At 43.6% G+C, this 18,405-nt stretch overlaps 1 protein-coding gene across 6 annotated transcripts in view; it reads left to right on the top strand.

Annotated features, from left to right (window-relative positions):
• The window catches only part of ncf1 (neutrophil cytosolic factor 1), a 214,924-nt gene that overhangs the window by 61,054 nt on the left and 135,465 nt on the right, over positions 1-18,405 (top strand). For all 6 annotated transcript variants that reach the window (XM_041197505.1, XM_041197506.1, XM_041197501.1 and 3 more), the window contains one exon: positions 1,348-1,513. In XM_041197505.1, the coding sequence (XP_041053439.1) occupies positions 1,348-1,513 (166 nt within the window). The remainder of the gene's footprint in view (positions 1-1,347; positions 1,514-18,405) is intronic.

Below are 18,405 nucleotides of genomic sequence, written 5' to 3' on the forward strand. Positions count from 1 at the left end.
CATTAAGGAAGTAGTAATGGGTCATTTGGAAAGTCAAAAAGCAATCCATCAGAGTCAGCATGGTTTTATGAAGAATAAATTGTGTTTGACTAATTTGCTAGAATTCTTTGAAGATGTAACAAGCAAAGTGGGTAATGGGGATCCTGTAGATGATGTATATCTGGACTTCCAGAAGGCCTTTGATTAAGGTGCCGCACAAAAGATTAACATACAAGATAAGATCACATGGAGTCCGGGGTATATATTAGCTTGGATAGAGGATTGGCTAACCAACAGAAAGCAGAGAGTCGGGATAAATGGGTCTTTTTCTGGATGGCAAGCTGTAACTAGTGGGATGCCACAGGGTTTGGTCCTTGGGCCCCAACTACTTACAATCTATATTAATGACTTGGATTCAGGGATAGAAAGTACTATAGCTAAATTTGCAGATGACACCAAAATAGGTGGGAAAGTAAGTTGCAATGAAGAAATAAGAAATTTACAAATGGATATGGACAGGTTAGGTGAATGGGCCAAAATTTGGCAGATGCAGTTTAACGAGGATAAGTGTGACATTATCCATTTTGGTCGGAAGAATAAAAAGGCGACTTATTATTTAAATGAAGAGAAACTTCAGAATGCTTCAATGCAGAGGGATCTGGGTGTCCTCATGCATGAATTGCTGAAAGCTAGTATGCAGGTACAGCAGATAATAAGGAAGGCAAATGGAATTTTGGCATTTATTGCTAAATGAAAAAGAGTATAAAAGTAGGGAAATTGTTGCAGCTATACAAGGCATTGGTGAGACCGCATAGTTGCATTGGAGGTGGTTCAGAGGCGGTTCACTAGATTGATTCCAGAGATGCGGGGCTTGTTTTATGAGGAGAGATTGAACAGTTTAAGCCTTTACTCGCTAGAGTTTAGAAGGATGAAAGGAGATCTAATTGGAGGTATATAAGATGCTAAAGGGGATGGACAAAGTAGACATGGAGCAGATGTTTCCCCTTGTGGGGCATTCTAGAATGAGAGGCCATAGTTTTAGGCTAAGGGGTGGTAAATTTAAATCAGATGAGGAGGAATTACTTTTCTCAAAGGGTCATAAATCTGTGGAATTTACCTTAGAGCGTAGTGGATGCCAGAACGCTGAATAAATTAAAGAGGAGATAGATTTTTAATTAGTAACAGGTTGAAAGATTATGGGGAGAGGGCGGGAATTTGGAGTTGAGGCCGAAATGAGAACAGCCATGATCGTAATGAATGGCAGGGCAGGCTCGAGGGGCTGAATTGCCTACTGCTGCTCCTAGTTCTTAAGTTCCTTATGTTCCTATGTTTCTGTTGAACTATGACACATGTATGTGTTCTTCGCAGCTCCCAGGTGGTTGGAGGGTCACAAGGCCACTGAGAACAGACAGAGTACTCTTTCTGACTACATCCAGTCCTTGGTCAACCAACCCCCAAAGATCTCCCGCTGCCAGTGGGTTCTGAATTTCTTTCAGGTTCGCTCTGATGATGTGGTCCTGCCGGTTCCCCACCCGTGAGTATAGACCACACCAGTGATCAGTACAATGACTCGCTGGTCAGCATGTTAAAGGAATCTGTAGGTTATATGGGAGTGGAATTCAACTTCAGTGGCTGTTATATTGGCAAAATGGATCAGCTCTCAGATCAGCTATAAACCTTACCCGATTTTCCTTTGGATCCCCTATTCAGTCAGAGTTTTATGACTTCCCCCTGTGCATAAATCAAGCTAATTCCCAACATGCCATTTATTTATGGTCACAACAAAAAACGAGTCTTTTTACAAATAAATCTTCAGCTTCTACACATTATGAGGGCAATTTTAACTTTGTGTGATAATGTAAATTAAATGAAAGAAAATTAACAGCTGTTTTACAACTCTCTTCATTCAAATTTCCATTGACTTCAACCAATAAATCCTATTCCTATTGTGAGATGCGCTGTCAGTAATAGAGGATGTTGCCCAATACTCCTGATCTTTTCAAATCAGTGGAAAATAACACAGATGTAATATGTAGCTCAGGCTAATATACTCATTTAAATTTATTGTAGAAATTAAATTATACAGATCAAGAATTAAACAACTATAACATCTCATTGATCTGCTCTCTGACCACAACACAAGGAATAGTTTGAAGATTCTTAGGCTAGGATTTTACGGACCCTCAAGAGACAGTCTTGGGAGGCGGGGGGTTGCAGTAAAATCATGGGGAGAACTTCGGATTAGCCCCCAGTGCAGTCCTGCCACTGGGAAATTTCCCCAAGAGTGGAACCAGAAGTGGATAGACTACCCACTCCAAGGAGATGAGCAGCTGTTTACCATAATTAAAAGCCAAATTAAGGGCATTTAACATTGTCATTGATATTTTGCCAATGATGGGGCAACTCTCCGCCCTGAGGCGAGACTGTCAGCTAAATGGACAGTTTGTCTGCAGCAGCCTGGGGGTGGCCAAGTTTGATGGCACAAAGAGGGGGGCCGCAGGCAGAGAAAGCAGCTCCAATGATCTCCACCTCAGCAATGACCACTTCTCCCAGTGGCACGGTTGGCCACTGAGTCGGCAGCATGGAGAGCTCATGCGCCATCCTTAATTGGTTGGTGGACCTGCCAGCAGCCAATTAGGAAACCACCTGTGGTAAAATTGCCGAGTTGGTTCAGCTGTCAGAAAGTGGGGACTCAGGACCCATTTCTCACCCTTCTTAAAACCCAGGCCTTATATCCTGGAGATAAATTTGTGTGTTCCCAATTCCATATGATGTACTAAAATAAAAACGCAGTACTGCAGATGCTGGCGATCTGAAATAAAAACAGAAAGTGTTGGAAAATCTCAGCAGGTCTGGCAGCATCTGTGAATGGATAAACAGAGTTAATGTTTTGAGTCCCATATGACTCATAGATTCAAAATGTTAACTCTGTCTCTCTCTTCACAGATGCTGCCAGACCTGCTGAGATTTTCCAACACTTTCTGTTATTAACCCATTATGGTGTGATAACTTCATCCATCCACTCAATGAAATAGATGCAAGGCCTAATGATTTTCATGGCCAGTGTTATGGCACAGACAATGGTAAATGCTGAGCTGCTCAAACCCCAAAGGGAAACTTGAAACAACTGCAACAACTGTTTTACAATTTGTACATTTATTTCAAAATGCGTGCCTTGAGTTCATTAGTAATAAGTCCACTGAGTCTTAGAGGGTTTTTACAAAACTAAATTAAATGTTTATAATAAAGTAAATAATTTTAACTGCATACATAGGCCTACAAATTACTACTATAATAACTCTTAGCTCCCTTGATTAATCTAACTCCCAGTCACGCCTCTGTTAAGGCAACAGTAAGACACATAGATTTTAAAAGACCCAGGCAAAGTAACAAGGCACCCTGAACAGTCGAATTCAAAGTGAGTATTTTCAGTTTTGGTTCCTTGTCTACAGCAGCTTGAGGCTTAGATGCTAGAGGTTTTTCACACTTGTGTTAGATCTTAAAATTGCCTGCCCTTACACACAGCCTTCTCTCCTTTATATATATTTTCCCCTTTGAATGCAAATTCCCATTGTTTCACTATGTCTTTGGACTTTACCTCTAATAATAATCTATCATAGTACTAATGTTACCAGTAATCTTTGGGAAAAATAAATTCTCTGTTTCTTAACTTCTTCTGGCTAGGTGAAACATTTCACCCCTCCTTTGAATTCAAGCTATTCTGGTTTATTTAAGAACACATATGTTTTCTTTATACCTCACATTCTAAAACTTCATAATTCCAATAACATTGTGAAGGTTATTATATCTTCCAGACAGAAGGACCTGCAAGAGCACTGATTGTCAGCTTGCCAATCAGGAAGGATCAAGAAATCCATTAGCTTCTCCACAATAGTCAGAGATAAGTAATTAAAAGAGGGAGGAAGGAGGTAAAACATGAGAAATAGAAGCAGGAATAGGTCATTCAGCTCTATGAAACTACCTCACCATTCCATAAGAGCATGGTTGATCTTCTACCTCAACTCCATCTTCCTGCATTATCCCCATATCCCTTAATTCTTTTAGTACTCAAAAATCTATTGACCTTTGTCTTCAATATATTCAATGACAGATCATCCACAACTCCCTGGGTTGGAGAGTTCCAAAAATTCAGAACCATTAATGAAGAAATTTGTCCTAAATGACCGACCTTGTATTCCAAAACTGTGCTTCCTCATCTAGACTCCCCAGCCAGGGGAAACACACTCCTAGCATCTACCCCCTCAACTTCTTAGGAATTTTATTTGTTTCAATTAGATCACCTCCCATTCTTCTAAACTCAATTGAATATTGGCCTGGTCTACTCAATCTCTCCTCTTATGACAATCCACTCATCCCAGCAGTCTAGTGAACCTTTGTTACACTCCCTCAAAGGCAAGTGGTAAGGAGACCAAAACTGTACATAGTACATTAGGTGTGACCTCACCAAGGTCGTTTTTTATGGTAGTAAGACTTCTTTACTCTTATACTCCAGTCCCTTCGTAATAAAGATTAATAGATCATTTGCTTTCCTAATTGCTTGCTGCACCTGCATGTTAACTTTCTATGATTCATGTACAATGACACCCAGGTCCCTCTGAATACCAGTGTTCCTCAGTCTCTCTCCATTTAAAAAATATTCTGCTCTTTTAATTTCTCCTACCAAAGTGGATAATTTTACACTTCTCCACATTGTGTGCAATCTGTCACTCACTCAACCTGCAGTTAAGCAAGATTTTTAAAACTAAAATTTGGCAATTTGAATTATTAATTAAATTAATAATTCAGTAAGAAAATTTTATGGTTACACCATGTAAAATTTGCTCTGAAAAAAGCAGTTTCCACCTTAAAAGACTTCCTGGGAAGAATTGGTAGGTCTCAACATTTGAGGCAGTGTACTCTGCCCATTGCCTGGAGGAATGACTGGGACAGGTGGAAGGGGGAGTTATATGTAGTGGAGAAGGGAAATATGGGATCCTACTGCTGATTAGTCAGGCTTCTGTGTTTGTATTAGGTTGGTACAGGTTAACAATCTTGCTGCTGACTGATTGGATTCAGAATGGATAGAAAAGGGCTTCTTAAGAACATAAGAAATAAGAGCAGGAGTAGACCAAACGGCCCATTGAGCCTGCAGTTCAATATGATCATGGCTAATCTTGGGCCTCAGCTGTCGCTGTCACTCTCACTGAATCAAAATCCTGGAACTCTCTCTCTAACAGCACTGTGGGTGTACCTACACCACATGGACTGCAGCAGATAATAAGGCAGCTCACAACCAACCATCTTCTCAAGGGCAATTAGGGATGGGCAATAAATGTTTGCCTAGGGGTTGGCATAACAGGGCTAACATGGAAGACGAATTTTTTGAGTGCATCAGGGATTGTTAGAGCAATATGTTGCAGAACCTACCCAGGAACAGGCTATTCTAAATCTAGTAATGTGTAATGAGGTAGGATTAATAAGAGATATCGAAATTAAGGATCCTCTAGACGGTAATGATCACAACATGGTAGAATTTCAAATTCAGTTTGAGGGAGAGCAACTCAGGTCTCAAACCAGTGTCCTCAACTTAAATAAGGGCAATTACAGACGTATGAAGAAAGAGTTGTCTAAAGATGGCTGGGAAAATAGATTAAGGGCAAGGTCAGTGAATGAGCAGTGGCAGACATTTAAGCAGATATTTCATGATGCTCAGCAAAAATTTATCCTGGTCAAAAAGAAGGACTCAATGAGAAGGACGCACCGCCCATGGTTAACAAAGGTAGTCAAGGAGAGCATCCAATCAAAAACTAAGGCATAAAAAGCAGCAAAAACTCATGGTAGGCCAGGGATTGGGAATTATTTAGGAACCAGCAGCGGATGACTAAAAAGCTAATAAAGAGGGTATATAAAAAGAAATAGAGTGGCTAAAGTGAGCATGGAGCCCTTGGAGGATGCAACTGGAGAATTGATAATGGAGAACAGGGAAATGGCAGATAACTTAAACCAATATTTTGCATCGGTCTTCATGGTGGAGGACACTATAAACACCCCCAAGATATCAGATAAACAAGGAGCTAATGAGAGGGAAGATCTTGTAACAGTCTATCACAAGGGACAAAGTATTTGAAAAACTAATGGGACTAAAGGCAGACAACTCGCCAGAACCTGATGGCCTGCATCCAAGGCTTTAAAGGAAGTGGCTGCAGAAATAGTGAAGGCATTGGTAAAAATATTCCAGAACACACTGGATTCTGGGAGAGTCTCAGCGGATTGGAAAACCGCTAATGTGACACCCCTGTTCAAGAAGGGACAGAGACAAAAAGCAGGAAATTATAGGCCAGTCAGCCGAACATCTATCATTGGGAAAATGCTAGAGTCCATTAATGAGGAAGAAATAGCAGGACATTTAGAAAAGCTTAATGCAATCAAACAGAGTCAACATGGTTTTGTGAAAGGGAAATCATGTTTGACAAATTTGCTTGAGTTCTTTGAGAATATAACAAACAGAGTTGATAAAGGATTTGGATTTCCAGAAGGCATTTGATAAGGTGCCTTCTGGAAAAGGTTATTGCACAAGCTCACGGTATTAGGGTAATGTATGAGCATGGACTGAGGATTGGTTAACACACAGAAGACAGAGAGTCAGAATTAATGGGTCTTTTTCAGGTTGGAAAGACGTAACTGGTGGAGTTCCACAAGGATCAGTCCTAGGGCCTCAATTATTTACTATCTATATTAATGACTTGGAGGAGGGGACAGAGTGTAATTTATCCAAATTTGCTGATGATACAAAAATAGCTGGGAGGGCATGTTGTGATGAGGGCATAAGCAATCTGCAAGGGGATATAGATAGGTTGAGTGAGTGCGCAAAACTTGGCAGGTGGAGTTTAATGTAGGAAAGTGTGAGGTCATGCACTTTGGTAGGAAGAATCAAAAAGCAGACTATTATTTAAATGGAGACACTTCAAAAAAATGCAGTACAGAGGGATCTGGATGTTCTTGTGCATGAAACACAAAAGGTTGGCATGCAGGTGATTAAGAAGGCAAATGGAATTTTTCTCTGTATTGTTAAGGGGTTGGAGTTTAAAAATACAGAGGTCTTGTTACAACTGTACACGGAGTTAGTGAGGCCACACCTGGAATACTGTGTAGTTTTTGTCCCCATATTTAAGAAAGGAAATATTGGCATTGGAGGCAGTTCAAAAGAGATTCACTAGGCTGATTCCTGGGATGAAGGGGTTGACTTATCAAGAATGGCTAAACAGGTTAGGCCTTCATTCATTAGCGTTTAGAAGAATGAGGAGTGATCTTATTGAAACATTTAAGATTCTGACAGGGTAGATGTTGAGAAGATGTTTCCACTAGTGGGGGAATCTCAAACTAGAGAACATAGTTACAGATTAAGGGGAATAACTCATTTAAAACTGAGATGCGAAGGAATTTCTTCTCTGAGGGTAGTGAATGTCTGGAATTCTCTACCTCAGAGAGTTGTGGAGGCTGGATCACTGAAAATATTTAAAGAGGGGGTAGATAAATTTTTGAAATATCGGGGAGTTGGGAGCTATGACGAGCTGGCACGAAAGAGGAGTTAAGGCCTGGGGCAGATCAGCCATGATCTTATTGAATGGCGAGGCTGGCTTGAGGAGCCGAATGGCGTACTCTTGCTCCTATTTCTTATGTTCTTATGCAGCCAGCAATGTCCACATCCCATGAAAGAATAAAAAAACTCCACTCTCCTGCCCATTTCCCATATTCCTTGATTCCCTCAAAGATCAAAACTCTCTCTATCCCAGCCTTAATTATCTTTAATGATGGGGCATCCACAGTCTTTTGGGTTATAGAATTCCAAAGATTCACAATCCTTAGAATGAAGAAATTTCTCCTCATCTTAGTCCTAAATGATCCGCCCCTTATCCTGAGACTGTGCTCTTTTCTTCTAGGTTCCCCAGCCAAGGGAAATAACCTCTCAGTATCTACCCTGTCAAACCCCTTCATAATCTTGAGTGTTCAATAAGATCACTTCTCATTCTTCTAAACTCCAGAGAATACAGACCCAATTTAGTCTAGCTCAGATCAGGACAACCCCTCCATCCCAGGGACCAATCTAATGAACCTTCATTGTACCACCTTTAACACAAGGATATCCTTCCTTAAATATGGAGACCAAAATTGCTCACAGTATTCCAGATGTGGTCTTAACAAAGCCCCACACAATCATAGCAAGACTTCTTCATTCTTGTACTCCAATCCGCTTACAATGAAAGGCCAATGTGCCATTTGCTTTCCTAATTGCTTGCTGTACCTGCATACTAACTTCCTGTCTTTCTTGTACGAGTACACCCAAATCTCTATGAACATCAATATTTACAAGTTTCATGCCTTTTAAAAAATATCCTGCTTTTCTATTCTTATGACCAAGGTGAATAACCTCAAATTTATCCACATTATACTCCATCTGCAACCTTGTTGCCCCCTCACTTGATCTGTCTGTATTTCTTTGCAGCCCCCTTGTGTCCTCCTCATATCTTGCACACCCACACAGCTTTGTATCATCCGCAAACTTAGATACATTACTCTCTGTCTCTTTGTCTAAGCCAGGAATATAGATTGCAATAGCTGAGGCCCCAGCACTGATCCTTGTGACACTTCACTAGTCACAGCCTATCAACTTGAAAATGCCCCATTTATCCCTCCTCTCTGCTCCCTGGCCAAAGTTCTATCCATGGTAATGTATCATTCCCAACTCCATGAGCCCTTATCTTGTGTATTAACCTTTTGTGTGGCACTGTTTGAAAATCCAAACCCTTTTTTCACTCTTTCATGGGATGTGGGTGTCACTGGCTAGATCAGCATTTATTGCCCATCCCTAATCGCCCTTGAGAAGGTGATGGTGAGCTATCTTTTTGAACCATTGCAGTCCAAGTGGTGTAGGTACACCCACAACATTACAAGTATACTACATCTATTGGCTCCCCTTTATCTACCCTATTAGTTGCAACCACAAAAAACTCTAATAAATTTATCAAACAGGATTTCCTTTTCATAAGATCTTGTTGACTTGTTCTAATCATACTATGCTTTTCTAAGCGCTTGTTAAAACTTCTATATTAATAAATTACAGCATTTTCCTAATAGCTGATGTCAAGTTAACTGGCCTATAGTTCCCAATTTCCTCTCTCCCTCCTTTCTTGAATAACAATATTAAATTTGCTAGTTTTCAATCTGCTGGGGCAGTTCCAGTGTCTAGGGAATTTAGAAAAATCATAGTGCATCCATTATCTCTGTAGCTATCTCTTTTAGAACCTGACAACATAGGCCATCAGGTCCTGGGGATTTGTTGGAATTTAGTCTCCTAAGTTTCTCCTGCATTTTTTCTCTGCTGTTATTAATTACCTTAATTTCCTCACTCTTATGAGCCTCTAGGTTATCTTATTTTTCTGGTATGTAACGTACATATTCTACTGTGAAGACAAACACAAAATATTTGTTCAATGTCTTTGCAATTTCCTCATTTCTCACGATAATTTCACCTGTCTCTGCTTCTAAATGACTGTTTACTTTAGCTACTGTCTTCCTCTTTATATACTTGTAAAAGCTTTCACAATGTTTTTACATTCCTGGCAAGTTTATTCTCATATTCTGTTTTTTCCTCTTTATCAATTTTTGGTGACCATTTGCTGGTTTCTAAAACATTCCCAATCCTCAGGTTTGCTGCTGATCCTTGCAACATTATAAACCTCTTATTTTAATCTAACACCCTTACTATCTTTAACCATCTTAGCAAGCTATGGATGGATTCTTCTTGCTGAATTTTTGTTTTTTTAATAGAATTTATTTTCATTGAAAATTTTGAATTGTTTCCATAAACGTTTCTCACTGTTTATTTACAACCATAGTCTATTTACCCAATCAACTTTAGACAGCTCTCCCCTTACACCTCGGTAATTGGCTTTGTTTAAGTTTAAAATTCTTGCTTCTGATTGGAGTATGTTGTTTTCAAATGTAAAGTAGAATTCACTTGTAACTAGCTTTATCCTAGTTTGTTCTACAATGTATTGCTCCAGGAAGCTATCATGAATTCATCTTCTAGACCAACTTTGTTAATTTGATTGCTCTGGACTATATGAAGATTAAAGCCTCACAACTATTATATTGCTTTGTCACAAGGTCCAATACTTTCCTGTTAATGCTCTATCCTATGACATAACTACTGTTAGGGGGCCTATAAACTTACCCTACCAGTGTTTTCTGACCCTGGTTATTCCTAATCTCCACCTGCAAAGATCCTACTTCCTGATTTTCTGAACCAAGATCCTTTCTCACTAATGTCCTTATGTCCTCCTTTACTATCAGGACTTTTCTTCCTCATTTTCCATTCTGCCTGTCTTTTGGAAATGTTGTGTACCCTGAAATTCTTATTTCTCAACCTTGGTCACCTTGACACCATGGCTCTGTAATGGTGATTAGGTCTAAACCATTTATCTCTATTTGTGCCATTAGTTCATCTATCTGATAGCAGATGATCTGCAATTTCAGATAAAGTGACTTTAATTTCACTTTCTTAGCAATATTCCCTGCATGTACCTTTCTTTATGATGCACTATTACCTCTCTGTCCCACTCAGCTTATCTTTAGCTGCCTCACTCCCAGTCACACTCTCATGTCCCTGACCACAGACCAATTCTGAAGTAACTAGCCTAAAGGGTGTGTCTGCCTCCTGGAACAAAGTATCCCTGATGCATCACAGTGTTATAGGAACATAGGAGCAGGAGTAGACCATTCAGTCCATCGAGCCTGCTCTGCCATTTGAACAGATCATGGCTGACCATCTACCTCAATGCCACTTTCCCATGCTATCCCCATACCCCTTGATGTCATTAGTCTTCATAAATTTATTGATTTCTGTTTTGAACATGCTTCCATAGCCCTCTGGCATAGAGAATTCCAAAGATTCATTAGCCTCTGAGTGAAGAAATTCCTCCTCATCTCAGTCTTATATTGCCTGCCCCTTATTCTGAGATTGTGTTCCCTGGCCCTTGTAGTAGTAGGGTCTGGTACATATAGCGTTAAAGTGGGCCTGAGTATGGTACCGCCCACACGGTGATGTAAGAAGGCACATGACCTAGAGTCAAAGATGTGTAAAGGCCTTGGATGGAGTCAGCTCCACACCTGCACCCTCTGCTGTATATAGTTATGAGTTGCTAATGAAGACTTGCTATTAATATACTCAAGACTACGAAGCCTACTTCATAGTGCCTGAAGCCAGGTCCTTCAGTTCTAGACTCACCAGCCAGGGGAAACATCCTATCTACATGTATCTTCTCACACCCTGTAAGAATTTTGTAAGTTTCAGTGAGATCACCTCTCATTCTTTGAAATTAATCTAGAGATTAGAGGCCGAATATTCTCAATCTCTCCACATATAACAATTGCACCATCCCAGGGATTAGTCTTGTGAAGCTCTGTTGCACTCCCTCTGTGGCAAGTATATCCTTCCTTAGACAAGGAGACCAAAACTGTACACAACATTCCAGGTGAGGCCTTATCAAGGCTGTATACAATTGCAGCAAGACATCCTGTGCTCAAATCCTCTTGTGATGAAAGCCAACATACCATTTGCCTTCCTAATTGCTTGCTGCACCTGCATGTTAGCTTTTAGTGACTCATGAACAAGGACACCCAGATCCCTTTGGACATAAACACTTCCCAATCTCTCACCATTTAAGAAATAGCCTATGGGCAGAATTTTCCTGTTGGCGTGCAAGGCCCGCCCCGCATACACGCGTGTAAAGTGATGCACGGTGACGTCAGGCAAGCGTCCCAACGTCATCGTGATATTTGATTGGGCGGACGCACAATGCTCTCCGATACGCGCCCGCCATTAATTAACGAACCACTTAAGGCCCTTGATGCTCCAATCGACCACAATTTTTCAGCGCCCATGCAATCTTCAGGTCAGCCCATGGGCGCAACGGGCAGGCAGGTAGGACACATTTGTATAAACCTCATCCACGGCGGGATGAGAGGGCTCAGTGGGGTCGCGAGTGAGCTCTGTCAAATGTTGATGTTTCAAAGTTGCTGATACTTGCCTGTGTGATCTGCAATACTTCAAACCGCATACCAGCTGCTTGGACTGGACTCATAACCTTCAGGTCAGTACTCTGCAGTGAGGAATCCTTTTTAGACCTGCAGGTTTCAGGAAGCCTTCCCTTAACCTGGGAATGGGAGCTGAACTCTCCACTGGAGGCAGCTCCTCTGAGGAGGAAGGGAGGGCTTGAAGGGGGAGGATGCCAGGAGTGCGCATTTAGCCTCCAGGGGAGCCATCTTTGGGAGGCCAGGTGCAGGCACAAGGGGCGCAGGGCCAAGAGATAATCCAAGGCGGAAGAGGCCGCAGAAGATGCTACTATCCTGCTGCCAGGGTATACAGGCGGCGAAGCGGCTACCTCAATATGACTGAGGTGCAATACCGAAGGTGGCTCCAACAGTCAAGGGAGACAGTCAACGCTATCTGTCAGGTGACTAGGCCTGAGATCTCCACTAACTGTGGACACCCCATGCCAGTGACTCTGAAGGTCACAGCTGCCCTTAACTTCTATGCCTCTGGCTCCTTCCAGGGGTCTGTGGGTGGTCTTTGTGGTGTCTCCCAATCAGCTGTCCACACTTGTGTCAAGCAGGTTACAAATGCTCTGTTCAGGTGTGCATTGACCTTCAACCACTTCCCTTGGGACCAGGCAAGCCAGACACAGCGAACCAGAGGCTTCGCGGCCATTGCTGGCTTCCCCCATGTCCAGGGTGCTATAGACTGTACACATGTGGCCATCAAGGCGCCAGCAGGTGAGCCCGGTGCCTTCGTCAACAGGAAGGGCTTCCACTCCATGAACGTGCAGATGGTGTGTGATCACAGGATGCTGATTCTACAAGTCTGTGCAAGGTACCCTGGCAGCTCCTACATCCTCAGACACTCCCAGATGCCGAGGCTCTTCAGTGCTCCAGCCCTGCTGGATGGATGGCTGCTAGGTGAAAAGGGCTATCCCCCCAGAAGGTGGCTCATGACGCCTCTCCTACATCCAAGAACAGAAGCTGAGCAGCGGTACAATAGGAGCCACACTTCCACAAGGGTGGAGAGAACCATCGGTCTTCTCAAGTTGCGCTTCCAATGCCTGGACCGATCAGGGGGCGCACTCCAGTACTCCCCATATCGTGTGTCACTGATAGTGGTTGCATGCTGCACTCTCCACAATCTGGCACTGGAACAGGGGGACACAGTAGACAATGAAGACATAGGCGCAGAGGCTGCGGCTGCACACGGTGAGTCCAGCAGTGATTCTGAGGAGGAGCACGCACAGGGAAATGCTGAGGGGGTAGACGCTGACCTGGGCATACTCCAGGGAGGCAGGGACACCCAGGAGGCTTTAATCCAATGAACCTTCAGCTAGCACACCACAGATGGACCTCCAGGACAAGCCTGGGCTGTAGGCTCAATACTCAACACCTAAGTGCAAAATCTGCCTGGTTAGGAACATTAACTAAGGTCCTTGTTAATAAAGCTGAATGTCCCACAAAGCACTCATTACATTATTGGAAACCATCCGCCTGCAGAGCAAAAGAGGCAACGTCAGCCATGGTGACATGTCTGAATTTAATATAACAACCAAAGGAACTTAATGAAACAAAATGAAAAAGGTGTTAAAAATCACACCAACTCACAAAGACCTCATTGCAGGCCAACACAAAAGCGCCTGTGATAGACCCATGATGCTACGTCTTGGTACTGACCCCTCACCAGGAGTGGCATCTGAGACAGTCTGCTCACTCTGCTGTCCTGTTGGCCTCGATGTCCTTGGCGGTTGAGCCTGTGCATGCCCTACTTGCAAGGGAGCTGCCAGTTCCACAATTGGCATCTCCCCAGTCGTTGCAGCCTCTCTGGATGCAATGGTCATTGGCAGAGGGGTGGAGGAGCTGCTGCCCTCATCCGGACCGCCCTGAGAGGAGCCCACAGAGATGACAGGCAGCTGCTGCACTAACGTGAGGTTGCTCCAGACCTCCATGCTCACCTTGGATGGATGGGCACCGAGCTGGGAAACTTGGTGCCCAGACCATCTCTCATACTGGCAATGACCAGCTGAGGTCAATGCCAATGTGAGGGTTTGCTGATCAGAGTGCATCCCCAGGAAGCCCTGATTGGTTTCCTGGAGGACCCTCTCCACGAGAGTCACCACTCTCTCCATGGAGGATGCATGGTGCTCGAACATTTGGCTCATTTGGATCATCCGCATAGACCCCTCCACCACAAACACCAAGCCAAGCATAGCCTCATGTATCTCCCCTAGATGATCCCGCACACCCGGCCACATTTCCTGCACTTGCTGCGTTGCGGATGACTCCAGAGGCCCATCATCAGCCACCGACTGAGCATGTGCCTGGTCCCCTGCAGTCCTCCGACTGCTGGTACCATGGGCGCTCTCTGTCTCTGCCAGCTCCTCCAGCGACTGTGAAGTGCCCTCACTGCTGTGCCCCGGGACACTAGCCAATGTTCTAATTCCCACCGAGGTGCTAGTATCTGTGCTGGTGCCTACCTGGCAGAGATGGTGTGACGCTGGGCGCAACAGGTCGTTGAAGCACTTGCGACACTGGATCCAGGTGTGCTGCACCACATCGCAGGAGCTCACCACCTCCACCACCTCCTCCCAGGCACATTTGGTCATGTGGGGGGGGGCCTCCTCCTCCCATCCTGGGGGACCAGCACCTCCTGCTGTGCTGCCACCCCCTCGAGGAGGGCAGCAAGACAGTCATCGGAAAAACGAGGGGCACACTGGCCCCCTGCCCTCCAGCCTGGCCTGCTCACCAGCAGCGCTCTGGGAAGCCCTTCCACTGGCCACTATTCACAGCCTTTGAAAGGCTGCTACAACTTTTTAAAACAGGCTGCCTGGTGGTTATTGCAGTCCCACCACCGCCTGCCTACTCCCACTGTCCTCGGGAGCCGCGATTCATGCTAGGCCTTATGGGAGCATAAAATGGTGGCGCGGACTCGATTGCAGGCGGCGATTGGGTCCATGTCCGCCTGCGCCCGCTCCTGCTCCTCCCCCTGCCAACCAAAAAATTCAGCTCCACCTTTCTGTTTTTTCTAGCAAAGTGGATAACTTCACACTTATTCACATTATATTCCAGCTGCCATGTTCTTGCCCATTCACTTAGCCTGTCCAAGTCCCCTTGAAGCCTCCTTGCATCTTCCTCACAACTTATATTCCCAACTAGTTTTGTGTCATCAGCAAATTTGGGAATATTACATTTGGTCCCCACATCCAAATCATTTATATAAATTGTGAACAGCTGTTACCCCAGCACTGATCCTTGTGGTACCCAATGTGGTACTAGTAACCAATTGTCATTTCATACCTGTATGTAACCCCCAATCCATGTGCTCTAGTTTTGTTTACTAAACTTCTGCGCGGGACCTTATCAAAAGCCTTCTAAAAATCCAAATACACCACATCTACTGGTTCTCCTTTATCTATGCTACAGGTAACATACTCAAAAAACTCCAACAGGTTTGCCACACATGCTTTTTCTTTCATAAATCTATGTTGACTCTGCCCAGTCATATCATTATTTTCCAAGTGTCGAGTTATCCTTTATAATAGATTCTAACATTTTCCCTGCTACTGATGTCAAACTAACAGGTCTGTAGTTCTCCAATCTCCCATTTCCTCCCTTCTTAAGTAGTGGGCTTACATTTGCTACTTTCCAGTCTGTAAGAACCTTTCCAGAATCTGCAGAATTTTGAAAGATAACCACCAATGCATCCATTATTTCAACGGCCGCCTCTTTCAACATTCTGGGATGTAACTCATCAGGTCCAGGGGATTTATCAACCATCAATCGAAATTAATTGGACTGTACTACCTTTTTATTAATACTAATTTCTTTTAGTTCCTCATTTTCACAGGTCCCTTGGTTCCCTAGTATTTTTTGGATATTTTCTGTATCTTCCTCTGTGAAGACAGACCCACAAAGTACTTGTCTGGACCTGGAAAAATGTTATCAATTTTGCTTCCAATTTACACCCCACCATCACCTTCACATGGTCCATCTCTGACATTTCCCTTCACTCCCTTGACCTCTCTGTCTAGATTTCTGGTGATAGAGGGTCCACCAATATTCATTATAAGCCCACCGACTCCCACAGTTACCTCGACTACAGCTCCACACACCCCGCTTCCAGTAAGGACTCCATCCCATTCTCTCAGTTCCTTCGCCTCCGTCGCATCTGTTCCAATGATGTCACTTTCCAAAACGGCGCTTCTGACGTGTCTTCCTTCTTCCTTAACCAAGCTTACTCCCCGCCCAACAATCGTTGACAGGGCCCTCAACTGTGTCCAAGCCATCTCCCGCGCCTCTGCCCTCACACCTTCCTCTCCCTCCCAGAAACATGATAGGGTCCCCCTTGTCCTCACTTTTCACCCCACCAGCCTCCGCATTCAAATGATCATCCTATGCCATTTCCGCCAACTCCAACTTGATGCCACTACCAAACACATCTTTCCTTCACCCCCCCTCGGCATTTCGTAGAGACCGTTCCCTCCGGGACAACCTGGTCTGCTCCTCCATCACCCCTAACACCTCATCCCCCTCCCACTGCACCTTCCCGTGCAATCGTAGAAGGCACAACACCTGCCCCTTTACCTCCTCCCTCCTCACCGTCCAAGGGCCCAAATACTCTTTTCAGGTGAAGCAACATTTCATTTGCACCTCCTTCAATTTAGTCTACTGCATTCGCTGCTCCCAATGCGGTCTCCTCTACATTGGACAGACCAAATGCAGACTGGGTGACCGTTTTGCAAAACACCTTCGGTCTGTCCGCAAGTATGACCCAGACCTTCCTGTCGTTGCCATTTGAACACACCACCCTGCTCTCATGCCCACATGTCCGTACTTGGCCTGCTGCAATGTTCCAGTGAAGCTCAACACAAACTGGAGGAACAGCACCTCATCTTCTGATTAGGCACTTCACAGCCTTCTGGACTTAATATTGAGTTCAACAACTTCAGATCATGAACTCTCTCCTCTATCTTCACCCTTTTTTTAATCCCCTTTTTTCAATGTTCATTGTTATTTTTTATTTTTTTTTATATTTTATCCACTATTTTTATTTTTATTTATTTTCATTTTTATTCATTGGTTTATCCCCACCTTTTATCCTATTTTCAATCTTTTTTCCCACCATCATCTCTCCCCACCCCACCCCCACTAGTCACTTGTTCATGTTGTCCGTTCCAGAGCGTTTATCCTGGTCCGACTATTATCACATTCTGCTTTCTGACCTTAATGTCACCATCAGCACCTCCATTAGCCAGTATCACCGCCATTTACACACCTTTGTCTTTTTGTCCATGACATTTTTGTCAATCCCTCCTTTGCCTCTGCCTATCACTGGCCTCCTATCCAGCTTCACCTGCTCCACACCCTTAAATAGTATAAATTTCATCACATTTTACTTCTCTTCAGCTCTGAAGAAGAGTCATACAAACTCGAAACGTTAACTCTGTTTCTCTCTCCACAGATGCTGTCAGACCTGCTGGGTTTCTCCAGTATTTTTTGTTTTTGTTTCAGATAAGGCAGTATTTTGTTTTTACCCACAAAGTAATTGTTTAGTTTCTCCGCCATTTCCCTATTCTCCATTATAAATCCTGTCTCCACCTGTAATGGACCCACATTTGTCCTTCCTAATCTTATCCTTTTCATAAACCTAAAGACGATTTTACAGTCCACCTATATATTCCTCACTAACTTGCATTCATACTCTCTTTTCCCTTTCTTTGTCAGTTTATTGGTCCCCCTTTGCTGGATTCTAAATTGCTCTCAATCCTCGGGCTGACCACTTTTTCTGGTAAACTTATAAGTCACTTCCTTTGATCTGATGCAGCCTTTAACTTCTTTTGTTAGCCACAGTGGATTCACCTTTCCTGTTGGGGTTTTTGTGTCTAAGAGGAATGTATATTCGTTGTACACCATGGGCAGAATCTTCTGTTTGGCAAGTGGGGGCGGACCCCCCCACGCTGATGCATAAAATGATGCACAGTAACGTCAGGCATGCATCCCAACATCACTGCACGTCATTCAGATCTTCCATTCGGCGGGCGCACGCTGGAGTCCGCTGCATGCCTGTCAAACTGTCAAAGGCCTGTTAAGGCCATTAATAAAATAATTAGCCCAGAAAGCTGCCCATCCAACCTTAAGGTTGGCGGGCAGGTGAAGAGCCCAAGCGGCCTTCGCATTTTTCATGAAACCTCATCCACGGACAGGATGAGGTTTCATGAAGGATTTATTAATGAAATAAAATTTTTTCCCAAAATTCATAAACATGTCCCAGCTCATGCGACACTGTCACATGAGGGGACATGTCTGAATAACTTAATTTTTTCTTTT

This window comes from Carcharodon carcharias, chromosome 10 (genome assembly GCF_017639515.1).
Source record: "Carcharodon carcharias isolate sCarCar2 chromosome 10, sCarCar2.pri, whole genome shotgun sequence".
NCBI classification, from domain to species: Eukaryota; Metazoa; Chordata; class Chondrichthyes; order Lamniformes; family Lamnidae; genus Carcharodon; species Carcharodon carcharias.